The sequence below is a fragment of the Haliotis asinina genome, chromosome 10 (genome assembly GCF_037392515.1).
Source record: "Haliotis asinina isolate JCU_RB_2024 chromosome 10, JCU_Hal_asi_v2, whole genome shotgun sequence".
In the NCBI taxonomy this organism is placed as follows: Eukaryota; Metazoa; Mollusca; class Gastropoda; order Lepetellida; family Haliotidae; genus Haliotis; species Haliotis asinina.
In genome coordinates, this window is record NC_090289.1 from 38,182,490 (window position 1) to 38,201,399 (window position 18,910).

The 18,910-nt window shown below is 41.5% G+C and overlaps 1 protein-coding gene across 4 annotated transcripts in view; it reads right to left on the bottom strand.

Moving 5' to 3' along the window:
* The window catches only part of LOC137297712 (dipeptidyl peptidase 4-like), a 499,818-nt gene that overhangs the window by 163,123 nt on the left and 317,785 nt on the right, over positions 1-18,910 (bottom strand). The window contains exon 1 of one of the 4 annotated variants that reach the window (XM_067829639.1): positions 122-308. The exons of the other annotated variants lie outside the window; for them this stretch is intronic. Within the exon in view, the coding sequence (XP_067685740.1) occupies positions 122-205 (84 nt within the window). The 5' untranslated portion in view covers positions 206-308. Of the gene's footprint in view, positions 1-121; positions 309-18,910 lie in introns of those variants that run through there. 4 annotated transcript variants of the gene reach the window in all.

Below are 18,910 nucleotides of genomic sequence, written 5' to 3' on the forward strand. Positions count from 1 at the left end.
CTTTAAGACCTGTACTGACAGCGACTAAATGATGACGTGATTTGAGCGTTAAAGCGAGGTACTTCCTTTACATGGTATCTGCACAGATAATAAACATGAGAAACGTTAGCGAAAGTCCTACTTCCTCGTCCATGAGACGCTGGTTTCCACCGTCCTCCATGTCCAACTGCTCGTAACGTCTGCCAGATGATACTTTAGTTTTCATTTTCTAAACACCACGCATGGCTAACACTTTGCCCGAATGCAACACAAATCTCAGCCGACATATTTTTCTTGTCGGCGAACACGGGAACCCCCTACGTCAGTGACTGCAAACTGTTGTTTGATTGGTCGATATTTTCAATCGGATAATCTAGGGGGCGGGTGAACGGGAAATACCTTATCTCCAAAGCTGTCGTAATCTAATATGGATTTCCCCAATAACACTGTACTGTCAGAATAAAACCACTTTATTATATTACTCTAGTAGCATACTCATTTAAAATATTGTATGCCCTTCAATGTAAGAACTACACGACTGAACCTGTCTTACATAATTACACAATAGGATCGTCCGAGGGCGGAATTCCCTCGTGTGAACTGGGATTTCCCAGCAGGTGATTCCTGAGCCTACAAAAGAAGCTCAATGATGGTAGGACAACGCACATGACGGGAGTGTGAGGTAATAAATCTCCTGTCCAAACTAACAGACCGCGCATTTCCGTCTCTCAACAAAAATAGATGCCGCTTTTCAAAAATACCATGAGACGATTTAATCATGCATTGTTTGACCAAAGCGATGGACAAGAATCAATTGTAGTTATACTGAAGTATACGTCTGCGCCATGGGTGTACAAGAAACATATCTGGAACAGACCGGAAACGGGACATGCATGGCTTAATACACGACATTGCATTTAAGAAAACAGTCGATAGTCACTCTGTTACCGCGCCTGTTAAACTAACAGCTGCAGTGGCGCTTACTTGTGGGAGTGTCATTTCCCTGATCGACAGACAGTCCTTAGGGAAGGTATTAAATTAGTGACGGTGCCACATAGAACAATTATCGCCACATGTAGTTCTAGTATGTTTTGCTAGCGGACTGTAATTACTGCTCAGAAATGGCTCTGACGCACGGAAGGTTATAATTTGTCTTTGAAATCTATTTTTATTGACTGTTTGATTAAATATTTGTATATTTGGGATATGGTAGAGTTCTTAACACTTTTTTTTCGCGAATCCTGTAACTTAGATAAAAAAAATGTGCCTCTGAGAAGAAAACAGTAATTATTTTTCTTGTGGTTACATGTCAAACAGGCGTTAGAGTGCACTAAAACGATATAATTTCAAAATTAACAGTAACTTCCTGCACTAGACAGAAAATTGCTGCGCTGTCACCACCACTGACCTTGGTAACAAAAATAAGTGATGTTTCCCTGCTGCAGTGCCGAACAATATTAATAATGTCTGCCTATGTAGAAATAGCATTAAATGGGTCTTGAGAGAATGATAACATTAGATGGGTTTAACTAGTATTCCAGTTAAGACACGCGTACGCTTGGGGTAATGTGCGAAGAAAGCCTCAGATAAAGCAGATCCCAGACGTTCAACATTCGCCAAAATCTTGTGCTCACAGAACTAAAATCATATGTACCGGGATTTAAACCCACGGTCATAGGGTTCTGCCTGCCCAAGGGAAGCAACTCAGCGAAGTTTGGCGATAACTGCGTCACCTGTTCTCCCAAACAGACTGGAAGGTAGGTCTTACAAGAACGAAGTTATATACACAATAAGTATAGAACGTGCTGATGTTGAAAGATTTGTAAATAAGGCCATTCGACATACAGTACAAAATCGTACATATAATAGTTGGGTTACCCTAAGTGTCGAAGGAGCGGTTTTGCTAACAATGTTAAGCAGAATTTACATATTTCAAATATTACTTCCACAAGGGTGGTAATTATGTTAATTATCTGAGGCATAATGCCTACTTGATGTCTTTGAAATAATGTTCGCATACAGCCAATGAGTGCTTCCTTCAGGAACAAAATGTCACATGGCGACTGCACAAGGAACAAACCAGCATGCCACCGTTGTTTCTGAAACTGAGCTATCGAAGGGTAATGTTGGGTAGCTCAATCACCAATCATATAGCTAAGGCCCTGCAGGGAAATACAGAACATAGGTCTCCTGCCAATTATAAGTCATGCACTCAAGCCAAGTTGTTTGACAAGGAACATGGCGGCAGCTATTACACTCTGTCACACAGCATTCGGTTTTTATTCTCACCATGTTGATGTATGTATTTACGAAATATTCATCTAAACTCTAAAATGGTTATCAGAGATCATACATTCAAAATATTTTTTTAAAAAATGAAAAATCAAAACTCTAGGTTAAAGTGGAAAAGGTCAGCAAATGTCTATGGAAATCATTAGACTACTGCCTACAAACCCATACCGACCGTACAATCTTTTAATTTCTTATGTTGAGAACCTGGCGATGAACAACACCATACACGCGATACAAATCTCTGTCAAATTGAACGCAAGTTAGTATTTACTTGAACAATGACGTAAACGAATATCCTCTTTGCTGATTAAATATCTTTTTATAAAAATCAGAGGGAAGCTGGCTTGTGTGTAACAATACTTTAAAGCCACAATGATCAGTACCTCAACCTTGTCAAGAAATAATCAATAGAACTGCCTCGTGCCGGGGCATATCAACTGCCCATGTATTCAACCCCCTGGGAGCCCGCGTTAAATCAAATAATACATGAGGGGCTCCAGGAATACTAAATAATCTACAAATGCCCTCTCATCTTATCTCTGAGAATACAATTTATGAGCGTGGTCAGAAGATGATAGACTTTGATAGCTTTTACATCGCGTGCCCTGGCATCAAGGAGCAATCAACAGGACCTTTTATTTAATCTGAGGGCGAACTTTGATGTCAGTATTATTCAGACAGTCTGTAGAAGGGTAGGTGGTTTGGCCTGTATTGTTCTCGAGGAGGGCGAGGAATTGTTATGTCAAACCCAGAGAGCGTTTTGTGATGAGAATGTATAAATAAGTAATGGATTAAAGCATTGGGCTTTGTGTTAAACCAGGATGACATTTCGCGTGTTCCATGGCTTCCTGTCATCAGGTAAAGCTACTGTTACACCGTCTTCTCATGGGCGAGAATCATTGGTTGTTGCCTGACGAGACATTCCTATTAGAAAAGGTAAATGTCACGGGAGATTGTTTGAGAAAACAATTTTCTTGCCACTTTTGCCGACTTCCTTTAGTATAGTGAGTATATTAGCGTAAAGTCATGTTGGATGATGCGTTTGGGCGTGAGGTTTTTGTGAATGGCTATGTATACGCATATGTTTGTTTGTTTCTTTTTGTTGTTGTTTAACGCCACACTTAGTAATGTTTCAACTATATGGTGGTGGTCTGTAAATGATCGAGTCTGGACCAAGCACTCAAGTGATCAACAACATGTGGTTCGAACGACGCCTTTGGAATGCGATGACATGTGTTAACCAAGCCAGAGAGCCTCACCACCCGATTCTGTTAGTCGCCTCTTATGACAAGCATGATTTGCCTAGACCAGTTCTGACCCCGAATCTTCACAGTTTTTACTTGTTTGTGACTGTGTTAGATCGGATATAAAACGGAAGGACATATTTCTTCCATAACACATTGATCAGGAGGTTAGTTAAGTCACACATGAAAGAAGATGAAGGCAGACAGGCTACTTGGAAATATTCCCCAAAGACGTTTCTGTAAACGATACAGAGAGACGCACAATTACGTATCACCTGGTTGGTGAAGAAACCAGTGAGAAAAATCTGCCATACACAATCAAGTAAGAGTCCAATGGTATAACACTTGGACCAATAGCTAGCATAGGGAGTATAATTTCGTGAGGGACTTCCTGTCTGTTGATCACTAAGCAATAACGCTTTTCCAGGAATTCTTAACAACGGCGAAAAACTAGATCAATACTATCAGCAATATAAAAACGAAATGTGAAAGAGTAAGAAATTGATAAAGGACTGTTATGGAAAGTCGTACATATTCTGCCACCGCCACAAGAAGATGTGGTTTTGAGTTTCGTTGCAAGGCTATTATCATTCGTTGGAATAAGTAAAACCAAAGAAGTATGTGAAAAATACCTAAAACGTCACCTTTATCTTAAAATTCTGAAATGGAAACATCGATTTATATACGTTAGTTACAAAAGGTAAAAGGTTATGACGTGGATCTGAGTTATACGGCGATATATTCATGCTATCATCATCTTCATTAGTGATATTTAATGGTTCCAGCAACGAATACTCCTACTAGTGGATGTCAAGCTTCATTATTCCAGTCCCTATTCATTCTTCTCGAATCCTCCGTGTTTTATCTTGCCCTTCAACTTTCACTTTCGCCTCTCCACAACACATATGCCCCTTAACTTACATATGCCCCTTAACTTTCACTTCTGTCCCTCCCCCAGCACACGTTTCTCTACTTTCACATCTGCCCCTCTCCTCAAACACGTGTCCCTCAACTTTCACTTCTGCCAATCCCCCATCACACATACCCCTCCACTTCCACTTCTGCCCCTCAGCTCAAACATCTGCCCCTCTACTTCCACTTCTGCCCCTCAGCTCAAACATCTGCCCCTCCACTCTCACTTCTGCCCCTCAGCTCAAACATCTGCCCCTCAACTTTCACTTCTGCCAATCCCCCATCACACATACCCCTCCACTTCCACCCCTCAGCTCAAACATCTGCCCCTCTACTTCCACTTCTGCCCCTCAGCTCAAACATCTGCCCCTCCACTTTCACTTCTGCCCCTCAGCTCAAACATCTGCCCCCTCACTTTCACTCAACGTCTCCCCTCAAACTCTTGCTCACATCCCACCCTCAAGCACTTGTCACTCCCCTCATATTCTCTCGTGCCGTTACCCACCCTCCCTCACACTTGCTCCACCCACAAATTACCCGTATCTCACCTTTACACGTGCCCCTCCCCTTTGACTTCTGTCCCACCCCTCACTCACCTACCCCTTACCTCAAATGCCCACCCCTCCCCTTTGACTCCTGTCCCACCCCTCACTCACCCCTCCTTCCCCCAAACACCTGCTTCTCCCCGTTGACCCACGCCCACTATCAGCCTGACGAACCTATTACGTAAGACCGTGAGTCGGTCGTTATAACCGACCACGCTGATTCCGTAGCTTACCTGAAGATCAGAAAGACCATTCCCAACCACGGAGTACGCGCGGGATCGTTTGGCTCCACCGGCTACTAGTATAAACCAAAGTAATATTCTCCGTTATGCATGGCATCCACGATAGGTCAACAGTCAGTATAAGAAGACAGTTGATTATTGATGAACACCCACGTGTGAATAGGAAGAGTTTTAATACCACTATTTGATATATGATACTGAAACTCTGATAAAAACTTAGCAACACATCAGAAATAATTAACAATTATAAAATCTGAAATGACCGCAATCAATATCCAAACGGTGCCAGGTGTGTTAGACAAGGTTATCTCCTAGCCCCTAGCCATTTCATTTCAGAACCGAGGTCACCGAGTGTATAACATGTCGCTTAACAATTAATTCAGAACGAAGCAGATAAAAATCAGTTCCACGAAAATGGTTGGCGGTACCATTACACACATATATCCAATACTAGGCTTAATGCCGTGATGCAATAACACCACTTATCTGCTTGCATATCGCAGCCAGTACTTCCGTGGACTGAGAAATCGGTCTTCGGATGTTAACCCTCCGCAAACTGGCGATTATCCTCCAACAAAGACTGTCATTCCATAGAATTCCGACCAAGGATACGGGGTTAAATCCACCCTCCGCACAATTTTCTTCAGAATGAGCGTCGATATCCGTTACATTTCAAAACATTGGATGTTAAAATCCTTCATTCATCCCAGTTCAAGTCCTCTATAAATTCCATTACTCGTGTTAACTCATTAACACGTCCCAGTTACCTCCCTTCGTTGTAATGTGACATTGAAACTAACGATAGTGTGATAGCTGCATTATTCAGGCGCTATTAGTGCTTGTTGCAAGCTGTTCATGAGCCTTCAATATTGTGAAAACATCAAGATGTTGATCCTTATCCCTATATTTAAATATGGTATGAACACCTGTTACACATGTATACAGCCTACCGTTGAAAGCTTGACTGCAAGTATGCTTGTGTTCGATATTACACGTTATTGTCGCAGCGTCCCAACGTTCTCTCTCCACCATTATAACGACATCGTCTACCACTCGGCGGGGTACAAAGCATTATAAGTCAGAGTGCAAATGTGTCATTAATGCAATTATTGCTATTTGATGGCTCACTTATGTACTTATGTGTACTGTGAGAATATTGGATTTTACTAAGACGCGTGCAATTAACTTATATATGGTTGTGTGATGAAATGATGTTTATACTTTCGGTTTGAAACCATAGGTTAACACGTTTTGTCAAGTCAGCAGTTTTCGTCTTCGTTGTTTCAATACAGAAGACTTACCTAATATAACAATCGATATGTCACGGATAATAGAGGTCAACTAAATAGTACCCTTGATTGTAAAAGAACAACTTCATCCCGTAACATTTTATTACGTTCTCTTATGTACTCACGGAACTGAAGTCACTAGGAGTTCTCCTCAGTTCATATCGTTGCTAAGCAACATTCAAAACAAGAGAGTCGTATTGGGATACTCTGGGTGACGTGCGGCAACCAAGTCAGCGAACCTGATCACCTGATCCCGTTTGTCGCCTATTACGACAAGCATTAGTAACCGACGACCAGTTCTAACCCGTATTTTGAGAGGTCATATTGCTTGACGCCGCACAGCAGTTTGTAGTAGCAGTATAGGGGAATACTGGTAATAATGATATTTAACACCTGGATAAAAGAGCACGCGCCATTATTGCAAACAGGTGGTCAAAGTTAAATTAAATGTGAAATAAAACGGCTTTCTCGAGATTATTCGACCTTGATGTCACTTGACAATTAAAACAATTCACAGACACATGCAAGACTGCCGACGTAGGAATGTGTACGTGTAGACAAGACAAAAATACGTCAAGTGAGAGGATTGGTCTTGTGATCTGACTGTGCTTCTCAGGAAACCTTGAATATTAATCTATAATCTACAGATTCGCGCCATATGTACTCAGTAAAAAGATGTATTGACTGGGAGAAACTGTGCGCTGCAACACTTTATAACTCACACTATAAGGTGTGTCGTATTGATTACTATGATCTAGTTATGTAGTACATCCATTTCCCCCTTTCAGCTTTATTTAAAGCTCATCTTAAAATATTTCTGCTTTGATATGTTCCAGTTAAAGGGTTAATCATTACTTGAAATGCACGGGGACAATGGCTCCTTTCTACACACTGGCCACCTAACGTGTGGACTAAGGCTGAAAATATAACAGGCCTAGGGCATGGCACACAGGCAACACCAGTGCTTTTCAAGGAGTGTCTAACCACGTCGATCAAAGAACGATGTTGCTACAGTTAATGCTGACAACTTAGATTCAAGTGCAGCACCGTCTCAGAACGCGCGGTATCTGTGTTTGCAGTGTTCAGCGTTCCATGAGACTAGTCTGTCCCACTGTCCCACAAACACATCAGCTTCCTCCTCCACCGACCCATTTCTAAAACATTCCGTAGTGTGTTGAAGACAAACATGAGATAAGCACAAAACGTTAAGGACGAGTTTAAAAGGAAAAGGTTAAATGGAAAATAATTAGGTTTTGCAAGAACACCTGAGATGTCCCGTCTCCCTAAGCCAAAGCCCCGCTAGGAAACCCAAATGGCCCACCCATATAATTTCTCTGCTATTTGTCCGCTTATAGAATCTGAGTCGGTTGATAATCAACACTGGTTCTTCTCTTCATATATTAACAAATGGAGGACCCAAAGTGTAACAAAACCTGTTTATAAATGTTCTAGTAAACTCCCGTAATAAACAGCAATAAAGACAGAACTAGACCTATCGATTCTTCCACTGGTTTCATAGAATATGTTTATAGCTGCCATACTCTACGAGTAATGATGTGACATGAATTCCCGAGGCAATAACCGCTATATGTGTATGTGTAACCTACATCGGTTAAGTATAGCTAGTTCGATATACAATGTATGGTATAGCATTTGTGGCTCGGCTCTGAATGCACAGTACATATTGATAATCAACAACTCCTTTATTTGCCACCAATGTGGACCGTGGTTGAGTACTCAGCGGATTTCAGCAATGCAAGATCCTTGCATCAGATACTTCATCACCAGGGCCCCGTTTCACAAAGCTCCCGTAAGCCTAAGATCTCGTAACTTCTCTCGTAACAACCGTAGCTCCTGTGTTACAGTATATGGAGTACGCTGGCTACGAGAAAACTTACGAGATCTTAGGCATACAAGAGTGTTGTGAAACGAGGCCCAGGGCCCTTATTCTCCAAACGTTCGTAGCCCTAAAAATTCGTAACTTTGATCGTAGCCAATGTGTTAAGAATGGGTTTACGAAGTTCGAAAGGTTACGAAGGTTTCAAGAATAGCCTGGTTGTTTAGTACGGAAAAGAAACGCGTAGGAAATGGTTGCTGTATTACATTTCAAGCATATCACACGAAGTTGAAATATATGCAGTTGTTAGTTCTGAGTTTAGATAAGACTCACGCCTTGCAATCGTATAAAACCATTTACTGCGCTGTACATTTAGATGCGTGAGTGAGCGATTTCTTTATGCCGCTTTTAGCTATATACCAGCGTTATCAAGTTATACCAGCGCTCTCACGGCGGGGGACACTAGTGGACTTAACCCAATTGTATACATTTGGGAATTGAACTCGGGCTTTCAGCGTGACGATCGAACACTTGTACCACTAGGCTCCCCCACCACACCTGTTTTAGATGAAGTCTCTGCGAAGGTTTTCAGTGAAGTCTAAGAGAAGGGGTGGGGTAGACACCCATTTGGGCCACCCGTACCCGCCTCATAGTCGTGACCCAATATTTCAAATATTCCCCCTTTTTCACAGACAGTAAAATGGCGGATGCCATCGATAGAGTCAAACATCCATACCATATATCTATAAAAGGTCATGACTGATTGTTAGTTTATTATTCATTAAACTTTATCACTTTTTGCACTTCACATTCAATGGAATTTGCTTCGCTGGATCTCCCAGCATGGCGTTTCGAATGAATATTCTGCTAAGATTCATACACATTTTGTCAATATATACACGTTTTGTGATGAAACGTGTTATCATGATAAATAATAAACAATATGTAAACTTGATGCTACGCTTCTCAGGACCTTTTCATCACACAAATATTCACAAGTCAAGCATGTAATTTATGTACATATTCAATATGATTTTCGTGGGATGAACAAAGAGCATGACCAGAAGCTATCAAACCTGATATATAGATGTACGTACACGATGCGAACTGCATATATAATTAAAGTTCAACGTGCAAGAAACCATTCGTCATGAGGTAAAGCCGATCGAATGTGTCATCGTCAGTCTCGATGAAATGATGAATATTTGAATCTTTTGTCCAGGGATCAAATTACTTTCTGTATGCACGTAATATGAGTTATCTCCATAATGAAATATTGACAAGCTATTTTCATCTTTTCTTCTGATAATCATTAGTGTGCTTTACACTGATCGGATATTTGAACGTATACTGGAAATGGATGAAGCATTTAAGAAGATCAGATTGATCTAATGTGTGTATTCCATCAGTGCTCAGTTTCCATAAATAGACTGAATAGAAGGTTCTAATGAACCTTGGTGAGTGAGTGATTTCTTCTTAATGCCGCTTTTAACATTGTTTCATAAGCGTTATGAGTGAGTGAGTTTAGTTTTACTTTAGCCTTTAGGTATATTCCAGTAATATCACTGAAGGGGGTGGGGGTGGGGCACTAAACAAGGGCTTCACACATTGTATTCATGTGGAGAATCTGACTCGGGTCTTTGACGACTGACTAGGCGTGACGAGTGACTAGGCTACTCCATTGCCCATTTACATATATGAAGGTCTTCACCACTTTAATAAAACCCAAGAGCACAGCTAATGTGCCCACAAACCGAGAAGTATTATCATGAATTTGAGGTTCGAACCTACGATCCTGCACACCAACGGGACACAACTCTACCTCCCGAAAGGTTGGTTGTTTAACGCCGCACTGTGCAAGGTTCCACCTATATGGTGGCAGTCTGTAAATAATGGAGTCTGGACCAGACAATCCAGTGACCAACAACATGAACAGGAACATGACTAGGAAGGACAGATATTCTAGGTATGCGACATGAACATACACGTTTACAAAACCTTTCCATTTTTTGTCATTTGACAAACTGGTTCTGGTGACAATGTGTCACAATGTGCAAATATACCTATACGTACGTCTCAGTAGGAACAACTCACAGGTCCGATAAAATCAGATTTAAGTGAATCAACATGACATTCTGTCGAGATGTCCTTTAATTTAAGAAATACGAACACTTCAAAGAACCACAAAGTCGATTCAGCACGATCACTTATGCATTGACATCGTACCTAACGAACATTTTCTGCATGAAGGTTAACAACTAAACGAGATGTCATTGGTTTTCAGCTGTACACGTTCGCTTTCAAGCTAAGCCATGTACATATGGACAAGCATTGTAATTACAAATCACAGCTATCGAGTTACTTGAACAAAGGGCACCTGCTGCTTACAGAATTGTTTGTTATTGTGGGGGTTTTTTTAGCATACAAGCAAACATGATTCATAAACGGTTTCAAAATAGTGATTTGTAACACTAGTCATCTGGTATTTCACGGGTCCGTTACAAGTCGGAAGGATGACGTCATATTTCTATTCGAGCGCTGGAACGACGACTATGGGTAAGTCGAATTTTGGCTTTATGGATATTGCCTTGGGAGTTACTTCTGCTGATCACATGAATTATGTATGGTTGTTCCTGTGGCCTGTTGTATCGAAATCATCACCAAGAGTCATGTTCATTAGCTCCAAGGAAACGCAAAGTATGTATTTGCACTCCCACCCAACCCATTCGAATCGATTACGATTGTTGTGGTTTCCAAATATTCAAGCTGTTATGAGAAACTCAAGAATGTCACAAGAAGAAGGCAGTGAGCACTTATAACTAAACCCCGAGTGAGTAAGATTTACGCCGCAGTCCGCGGTTATATTGCAGCGGTCTGTAAATAATCGAGTCTGGACCAGACAATCCAGTGATAACGGCATGAGCATCAATCTGCACAAATGGGATCCGATGACGTGTCGACCAAGTCATCGACCCTGATCACTTGTTCCCGTTAGTCGCCTCTTACGACAAGCATGGATTATTAAATATCAATTATAACCAAGATGTTCCCGGAGTTTCCTATACACAGAACGTTAGGAGGCATCTATCCATATCCCTGGAATTCACGAAAGTTTCAGTCTGTGTTTACAGTAAAAGAATTTCGAGGGAATTTATGAGTATTGTCACAGGGCAAAGGACAAGTTAAGGTAAAACTGTGAAACGTATATGAAACGCGAGTGAGTGAGTATAGTTTCACGCCGCTATTAGCACTATTCCAGCATATATGGATAGGGACAAAAAAAATAGGTTTCACTATTTGTACCCACGTGGACGACAAGCGGATACTTTAATCACAAGGATGCCCCAAAGCCCGAGTCTTCGAAACATGGAGCCAGTTACATGAAACAGTAAGCAAATATGAAACATGGAATTATATGAAACCGAGACAGGTGAAACAGTAACGAGTTGCAATAAACAGTTTGTCAGATACGAAACATGGAGCCAGTTTCATGATGAAATAGTAAAGCAGATACGAAACATGGAGCCAGTTACATGAAACAGTAAGCAAATATGAAACATGGAATTACATGAAACCGAGAAAGGTGAAACAGTAACGAGTTGCAACAAAACAGTTTGGCAGATACGAAACATGGAGCCACTTACATGAAATAGTAAAGCAGATACGAAACATTGAATTACATGAAACGTGAAACAGTAACCGCCGCCGGGAAATCAAACGAGTTTGAAAAGACACGGAATACATCGCGCTGGCATTCGCGTTTCATACCAAAAGTATAAAGGTGGAAGATCTCACATCTATTCCTAAACACACCCCATATACTATATCGCCACGGTAAACGCGTATTACCTAGCGAATATGAAGTACATGAACTTAAAAATCCCTAGCCAGTTCAAAACGTTGATCGATTGACATAAGTCGCTGGCCACCGAGCTCAGTGAGAATACAACAATATCCGATCGGCAACATTGTCAATTTCAACAACGCCTCATCACTAGTATATATATTATCAATAGACCTTAGCACTATACGACAAGTAAATTGTCACGATTGTAACATTTAACGTATATAAATATCGGTTTATTGGTAAATACATAACACTAATCTACGCATGCGTGAAACAGAGACTACCCTACTTAAGAGAAAACCATCAAGCCATTGGTCAAATGCTGAATTAGCCGTCATGGGTGTGAAAACAGGCCCCGTGTGGTATTTGGGATGTAACTTTAACGAGCGTGACATTCGTGCACAATGTGATCGTGAATTCGGACTTCTCACCGTGTTATCATGTGACCCGTGAGCGCGTGATCACCGTGCAACGAAATTGCACGTGCACGTTACCTCAAACGATATCGTTGTCCCGTTAATCTGTTGCCGTGGGTCCCGCTTTTTCGAGGATTTGTCTGAACGCGGGCCGGATGTATTGGAGAACATGACAGAAGCTAGTATGTACTTACTCCTTCCCCAACCTCGCTTTCAGCATAGTCTTCCTCCATTGACAAAGATCATGCAACATATATCCAAAGTGTCACAACTAACAGATCAGACTGTCCATCTGATAACATTAGATTAAGACTTTCAAAAGTAGCGGCGCCTTGCAATTGCCACCAGCTGTGGTTCCCAAGTCTTTATTATTCAGAGAATAGATTGATTAATCAATATCAGCAAACTTGTTCAAGTCTGTCAACCACAAAGACATTAAAACCGACAATAGACACGGATAGATAACTGTTTTATTATGAATGATGCTCGCAAACACTTTCCTCTTGGGTATATGCTATTGTCTTCTTCACAGAAGAGCACTTCTGAAGGGGAGAGAACTCTGTGCCTTCTAATCGCTAATCCTTGTATGAATCCGTATTTGCATATTTCCTTATATGGAGCACTGTCGCGCTCGTTGTCGTCACGAACGACTTAAGTAACAATGCACACACTGATGGGCTGATTCCGTATCGGTGTTCATGAGCGTGGTTATCGATAATCTGAAAATATTTATGAGACAAGTCAGTACCCTGAAGGTCAGTGTCAAGGTCAACGATTTCAAGTGTTAATCTCTTCCTGCAAGAAGTGACGCCGCTTCATGGAAATGCAGTCTTTAATGTAATGTTTTTGGGTGACGATCCGTGTCAGATGATGAATAAATCTATCACGTGTGTTCTGTGGATTGAGTTGCATTTCAAGAAACAACACGACCTTCTACATATTTCATTATTCTTCACGTCCCTTGAGATCAAGTAACTGTTTTCCGTTGTTCCTTAGCTTGGTACGAAAACACTCGAGTTCCCTTTTGTCTCAGCTTTTCCGATACCATATCTGTGATACCCTTCACTTGTCAGCAGACGATTTACATACTTGAGATAAATAAATACATCGATACACCATGTTAATATAACGAATCTTGTAATTCATTCACGTGTTCAATCACTGAAACGTTCAGGACGATTTCGGCTTGAGTCGGAACACCTTATAAAAGAGAGACATCTCAGACGAACACTATCACGTTCGGGGTCGATGTTTATTGACTTCTGTCGTTTAATTATTAATCATTAATTATGAGTGTTGAATGTTTCATTTGCTTCAGAAGGTCGTTTTTCGGTTGTATCTTGATGTATTAGAAATCTGCTCAGACCTTGAATATCAAATTTAGTCATCGATCAAGTTGAGCCTAAGCGAGTGCGACTTATGGTACCACAACAAGTGTACTTGCAGTGAGGACATGGACCAGAATCTGGCAACGGTTGTCCACAGGAACATTAGAAATAAGCCAACAATCTCCCACAGTCGTGAAGAGAAAATGAGGTTCCTTCTGGATAATTCAGTTCCCACACGTCAGCCCAGGCTGTCAACTACTTCAACTTGGCTGGAGGCTTAATCAATGCCAGTAACTCAAGCGCGTCTTGTTGTCACTTCACAGTTTCCTGATCGTCGGTAGTCAAACACTTGTCGTTTGCGTGTTAAAAAGCCCACGAAGCAGATAAACGTCCTCAATGAAAAGCCCGATATGGATGGCAGCAACATCGAAGATTGCATCACGACGGTTTGGGAAGTGTAAGTGCTCGAAATAATCAATTCCTCTTTGAAGGGAAGGTTGTTATTTCTCAGGTGTTTCAGTATAATCTGTTGGTGTCAGAAACTTCGATTTACTTTTTGTCGATTGTGGTAGCCGATAACAGTTCACGTAAAAAGTCAAACCAGTCCCCCACGTTCACTTTTCCAGCACTTTAGAACCCTTATGAGGAGATGCATCCGCTTGTTGGCATAAGCCAAACATCCGTGTTCACATAACAACTCCCATTTTGCAATCACAAGAGGATTTAGGTGCTAAGAACGACACTATCAAATAATTGTACACTCACTGAAAGTGTTTCCACTAATTAACCTAAGACTGCATGCTACCACTTCGATACGCTATAAGCCTTTCCTATGATAAGACGATAAGGGGAAGCCTACACAGGAATACTCCAAAGCGATCGTTGCCATTCATCAACCACTTATCACACGTATTCATCCAAAATCCCACGAAACGTATATCTTCTATATCGAATATTGCCACAGGGCTCCAACTCATAGACACAAAGGAAACCCACACGTTTCTGATCCTCTTTAAGAACTTGAACGATGGAAATTATCCAATCTAAATATCTTGATGTTGATGTTGAAGTATGTTGATGCGGTCTCACAGCTTCACCGCACAAGACCGACGAACTCGAAACTTAGTTTGGAGAGCCACAAAAAATCCTGAGTGACAATCTACTAATCTGTGAGATCATCCACAGATGCATGAGAATGCAAACTGTACATCCAGAGGAAACTCATGTTCCCTGTCATCGCACAACCAATGGCCCCTGCAATCACAAGCAGATGGGCTTCCCGAAGACAATGATCAGATTCGTGCTGTATCCTATATTCAGATCGCACAGTATCTTTTTTTCATATGGTCTTTTTCTTTATCACAATCAATCAAAACAAAGGACTTGTTTGAGTTATTCCTTGTGGTTGCGTCCGAGGTAATCACAACTTCAATCTGACTTGAATTATTCATGAATGAGGCTATTATCTGATGAACTATCTTTCAGAAGGGAGGTGTACTTTAGGTAGCAATAAACCTTCCCTCGACAGCTTGGAACAAAATCATGACAGCTTGAAACAGTTACAGAGACTTTGTCCACGGTCGATATCAAATATTATGCTGCTGAAGCGAACCCGGTACCATTAATCAAACTGTTTAAACACACCACTTTCCAAGCCACTACTCATTCGAACATTTCCCGAATACTTCATAGAACTTTTTTCTAAGTCGTCAGATAGTCTATTCCACAAGAGAGTATCGAGAAAGTAGGGCCCCGCGATGTTCGTGGCCGTTCGTGCCACTCATTCACTGACATTCCACACCCTAAAGCCCACAGTCTGGCACACATACACATTTGGCAACAGAAGCAAATTATTTTCCATTCCAATCAAGTTTATAGATTATCACGCCATGCTTCCTTTGAAGGCACACAATTGCCCAGATTGCCGGGACGGTTCAGCTACAAATAGTGCCAATGCAGGGTAACCTTCTTGAACAATTCATCTCGAATCTTAGATTAAATTGACAGGCATGGGACTTTGAAGAAGCCACGGAAGAACTTACACATACACCCTATAAAAATGGATGTTATGGGGAAGCATTACCATCTGCCACAGTACTATGTACATCGAAAGGTTAACATTGGCCAGACCAAGGACGCTTTTTATTTTTGATGCTCAGTGGGTATCTTGTGTGTCACATGATGCTCCAGGGAAGGAGCGACTTGATTGGGCAACGCCAACTGATATGACTATTCCTTTTCTTAAGGTAACGCCGATCCCTTGTCGAATGTATCCTTCAGTAAATAGGCTTAGGTCATTACTTCTTGATAAGCACGTGTAAATTAGCCTATCCTCTGGGGGCAACAGGGGGTAGGAAGGCTGAGGGTGGTTACGGGGACGAAATGAAATGGTGATTGACTGGCGAAAAAATATCATGAATGATTGATGTTCTGTTGCTAAGCGAATATAGAGTCTGGTTTCCACAAGAAAGGTCTCTGTACTTTATCACTGTGGTTGGTTCAGGAGTCACATTTCTCAGAACCGTGAAGAGCCGGGTTAGGCTTAGATCTTCACTAACCCATGCTAGTCGTCAGAGGCAACAAATGGGATCGGGTGATCAGACTACAACACCTAGTTCTATGTTTATAAATATTAACCTTACTGGTGTCTGAAATTATTTTATGTTTTTGATATAGCAGATTCATAGTGATAGGACAGTATAAGGATAATATTTCAGTGATTGTCCTCATTCATAAACTATTAACGGTCGTGTTTTTGTCAAATCCAAAATTCAAATGTCCCTAGCCCGGCAGTTTAAAAGTACTCCAAATTCCACAACCTTCAACCGTCCGACGAGTGATTGTTTAACTATTTAGATGTGACATTAGGCGTCAGTATAGGCTGGCCCTGTTCAACCCCACGCTACCTCGGTAATTTTAAGATTAAACAGTTCCCAACCGCTGGCTATCTGCAGTTATCGCCATGTGAATCTGATGCAGCTCTTCAGTCCGATGAGTGCGGGAGGAGTCAGCTGGTTTGATTCCAATGTTGGCGTTAATGTTTAATTAGTAATCTGAGAGCCACACGCAAGGGAAAGGTGTGAATGTACTCTAACTGTGTCGTAATCAGGATGTCGGTTGTCTGGCTTGTGAGTTCAACCTATTGTGCTTGTACGTGAAGTTGAAACGCTGTGTTGAAGGTGAGGTGGGGCGACGGGGACGCCTAGTGGTGAAAGCGTTCGCTCGTCACACCCAGGATCCGGGTTAGATTCCCCATATGGTTACAATGTGTGAAGCCCATTTTCTGGTGTCCCCCGCCGTGATATTGCTGGAATATTGCTAAATAGCGGCGTAAAATTAAACTCACTCACTCATGGTGTCCATCGCCGTGATAAAGCATACTCAGTCATTCAATAACTCAAGAAACGTTACTATGTAACATTGTTATGTTTTGTAAATCTCATAATTACAAAATGGTAAATGTCTTGTAGATATTATCTTGTTTACAAACTTTGTTGGCAGTGTAAAGGTGAGATACCACATTTACCAGTCAAGTAAGGGCGTGCGGGACAGAAAACGACATGATGTTATCCCTGTGATGAAACGAAACCTGCTTTCAATAGAACCTGTCCTATCATCTTCTTATGCAGACTATCATTAACGGACGCGCTCAGGTATCTGGAATAATTCTAATAATTGCGTAGAGGTAAAACTACATTTGTGACGTCATTCCGTTGTCAACTCGCGCCATTACTTTTCAGGCGGGGAGCGGCATGTACCAGTTTCAAATTAAAACTTCATTTTGACATTTAATTTCGATAAAATAAATATTCCCAATACTTTGAATGTAATTTAAGTAGGTCAATATCCTCGTAACTCTCCATTCCTTAAAATAATAATGCCTCGACTCCCTCATCTGTGAAGAAAGGAGAGTTTGCTCGGGCATCACCATCCCATAAAAAGCAGGCATGAACTTCCAATCAGCAATTACCTCACCTTCAAGTTAAGTACGAGTACCTATCCCTGGTTCCTTCAGTTTCATACTATCCGAAAGGAGAAAATGATCGTTTCGTTTTATGTTATGTTGCTTAAAAAAAAACACACACACGCGCGCGCGCGCACACACACACACGCGCACACACGCGCACACACACGCACACAATTAACAGAAACAGAGTTGTACTGTTACGAGGGGATGTCAATAAATTTTGAGCCTTTAGCATTTTTCATACCCAGGTGTCACAGCCTATGGTACGACATTGAACCTTGGGGTGTAGCTGATGTGATATATAAGTTTGGGTATCCTACTCTCAGAAGTTATTGAACAGCTCACACTGACAGAAACAGACCCCCCTCACGGCAGTGAAAATGAATAAAACTGAGTATAGAGCAATAATTAAGTTTTTAGTTCTTGAAGGAAACTCGGCGAAGAACATTGAAGAAAGGCTTTCAGCAGTTTATGGGAAGTCTTCCCCTTCATCTGCTACCATCAAACGGTGGGTCAATGAATTTAAGCATGGTAGAGAGAGTCTTGAAGATGACCCCCGTCCAGGTCGCCCAACAACAAGCACTAGTCAGGAAAACATTGACAGAGTGCATAGACTTGTGCTGGAAAATCGTCGAATCACACCCCACGAGTTAGAGGAGACCACATGCATTTCACACGGATCCATCGAGACAATTTCCTCATGAACATCCCGTCATGTCTAAGGTGTGCGCAAGATGGGTGCCAAAAATGCTTACAGATGAAATGAAGCAAACAAGGGTCACCATAAGCAACTCCATGCTAACCAGATACAACAAAAATCCAGAAGATTTTCACTTAAAGCCAGTAACCTGTGATGAAACCTGGATCCACTACTATGATCCTGAGAGCAAACAAGAATCCATGGAATGGAAACATGTCACTTCTCCCAGGACCAACAAGTTCAAAGCCTCCAGATCAGTGCAGAAGGTAATGGCGACAATCTTCTGGGATAGCAAATGCGTCATCCACATAG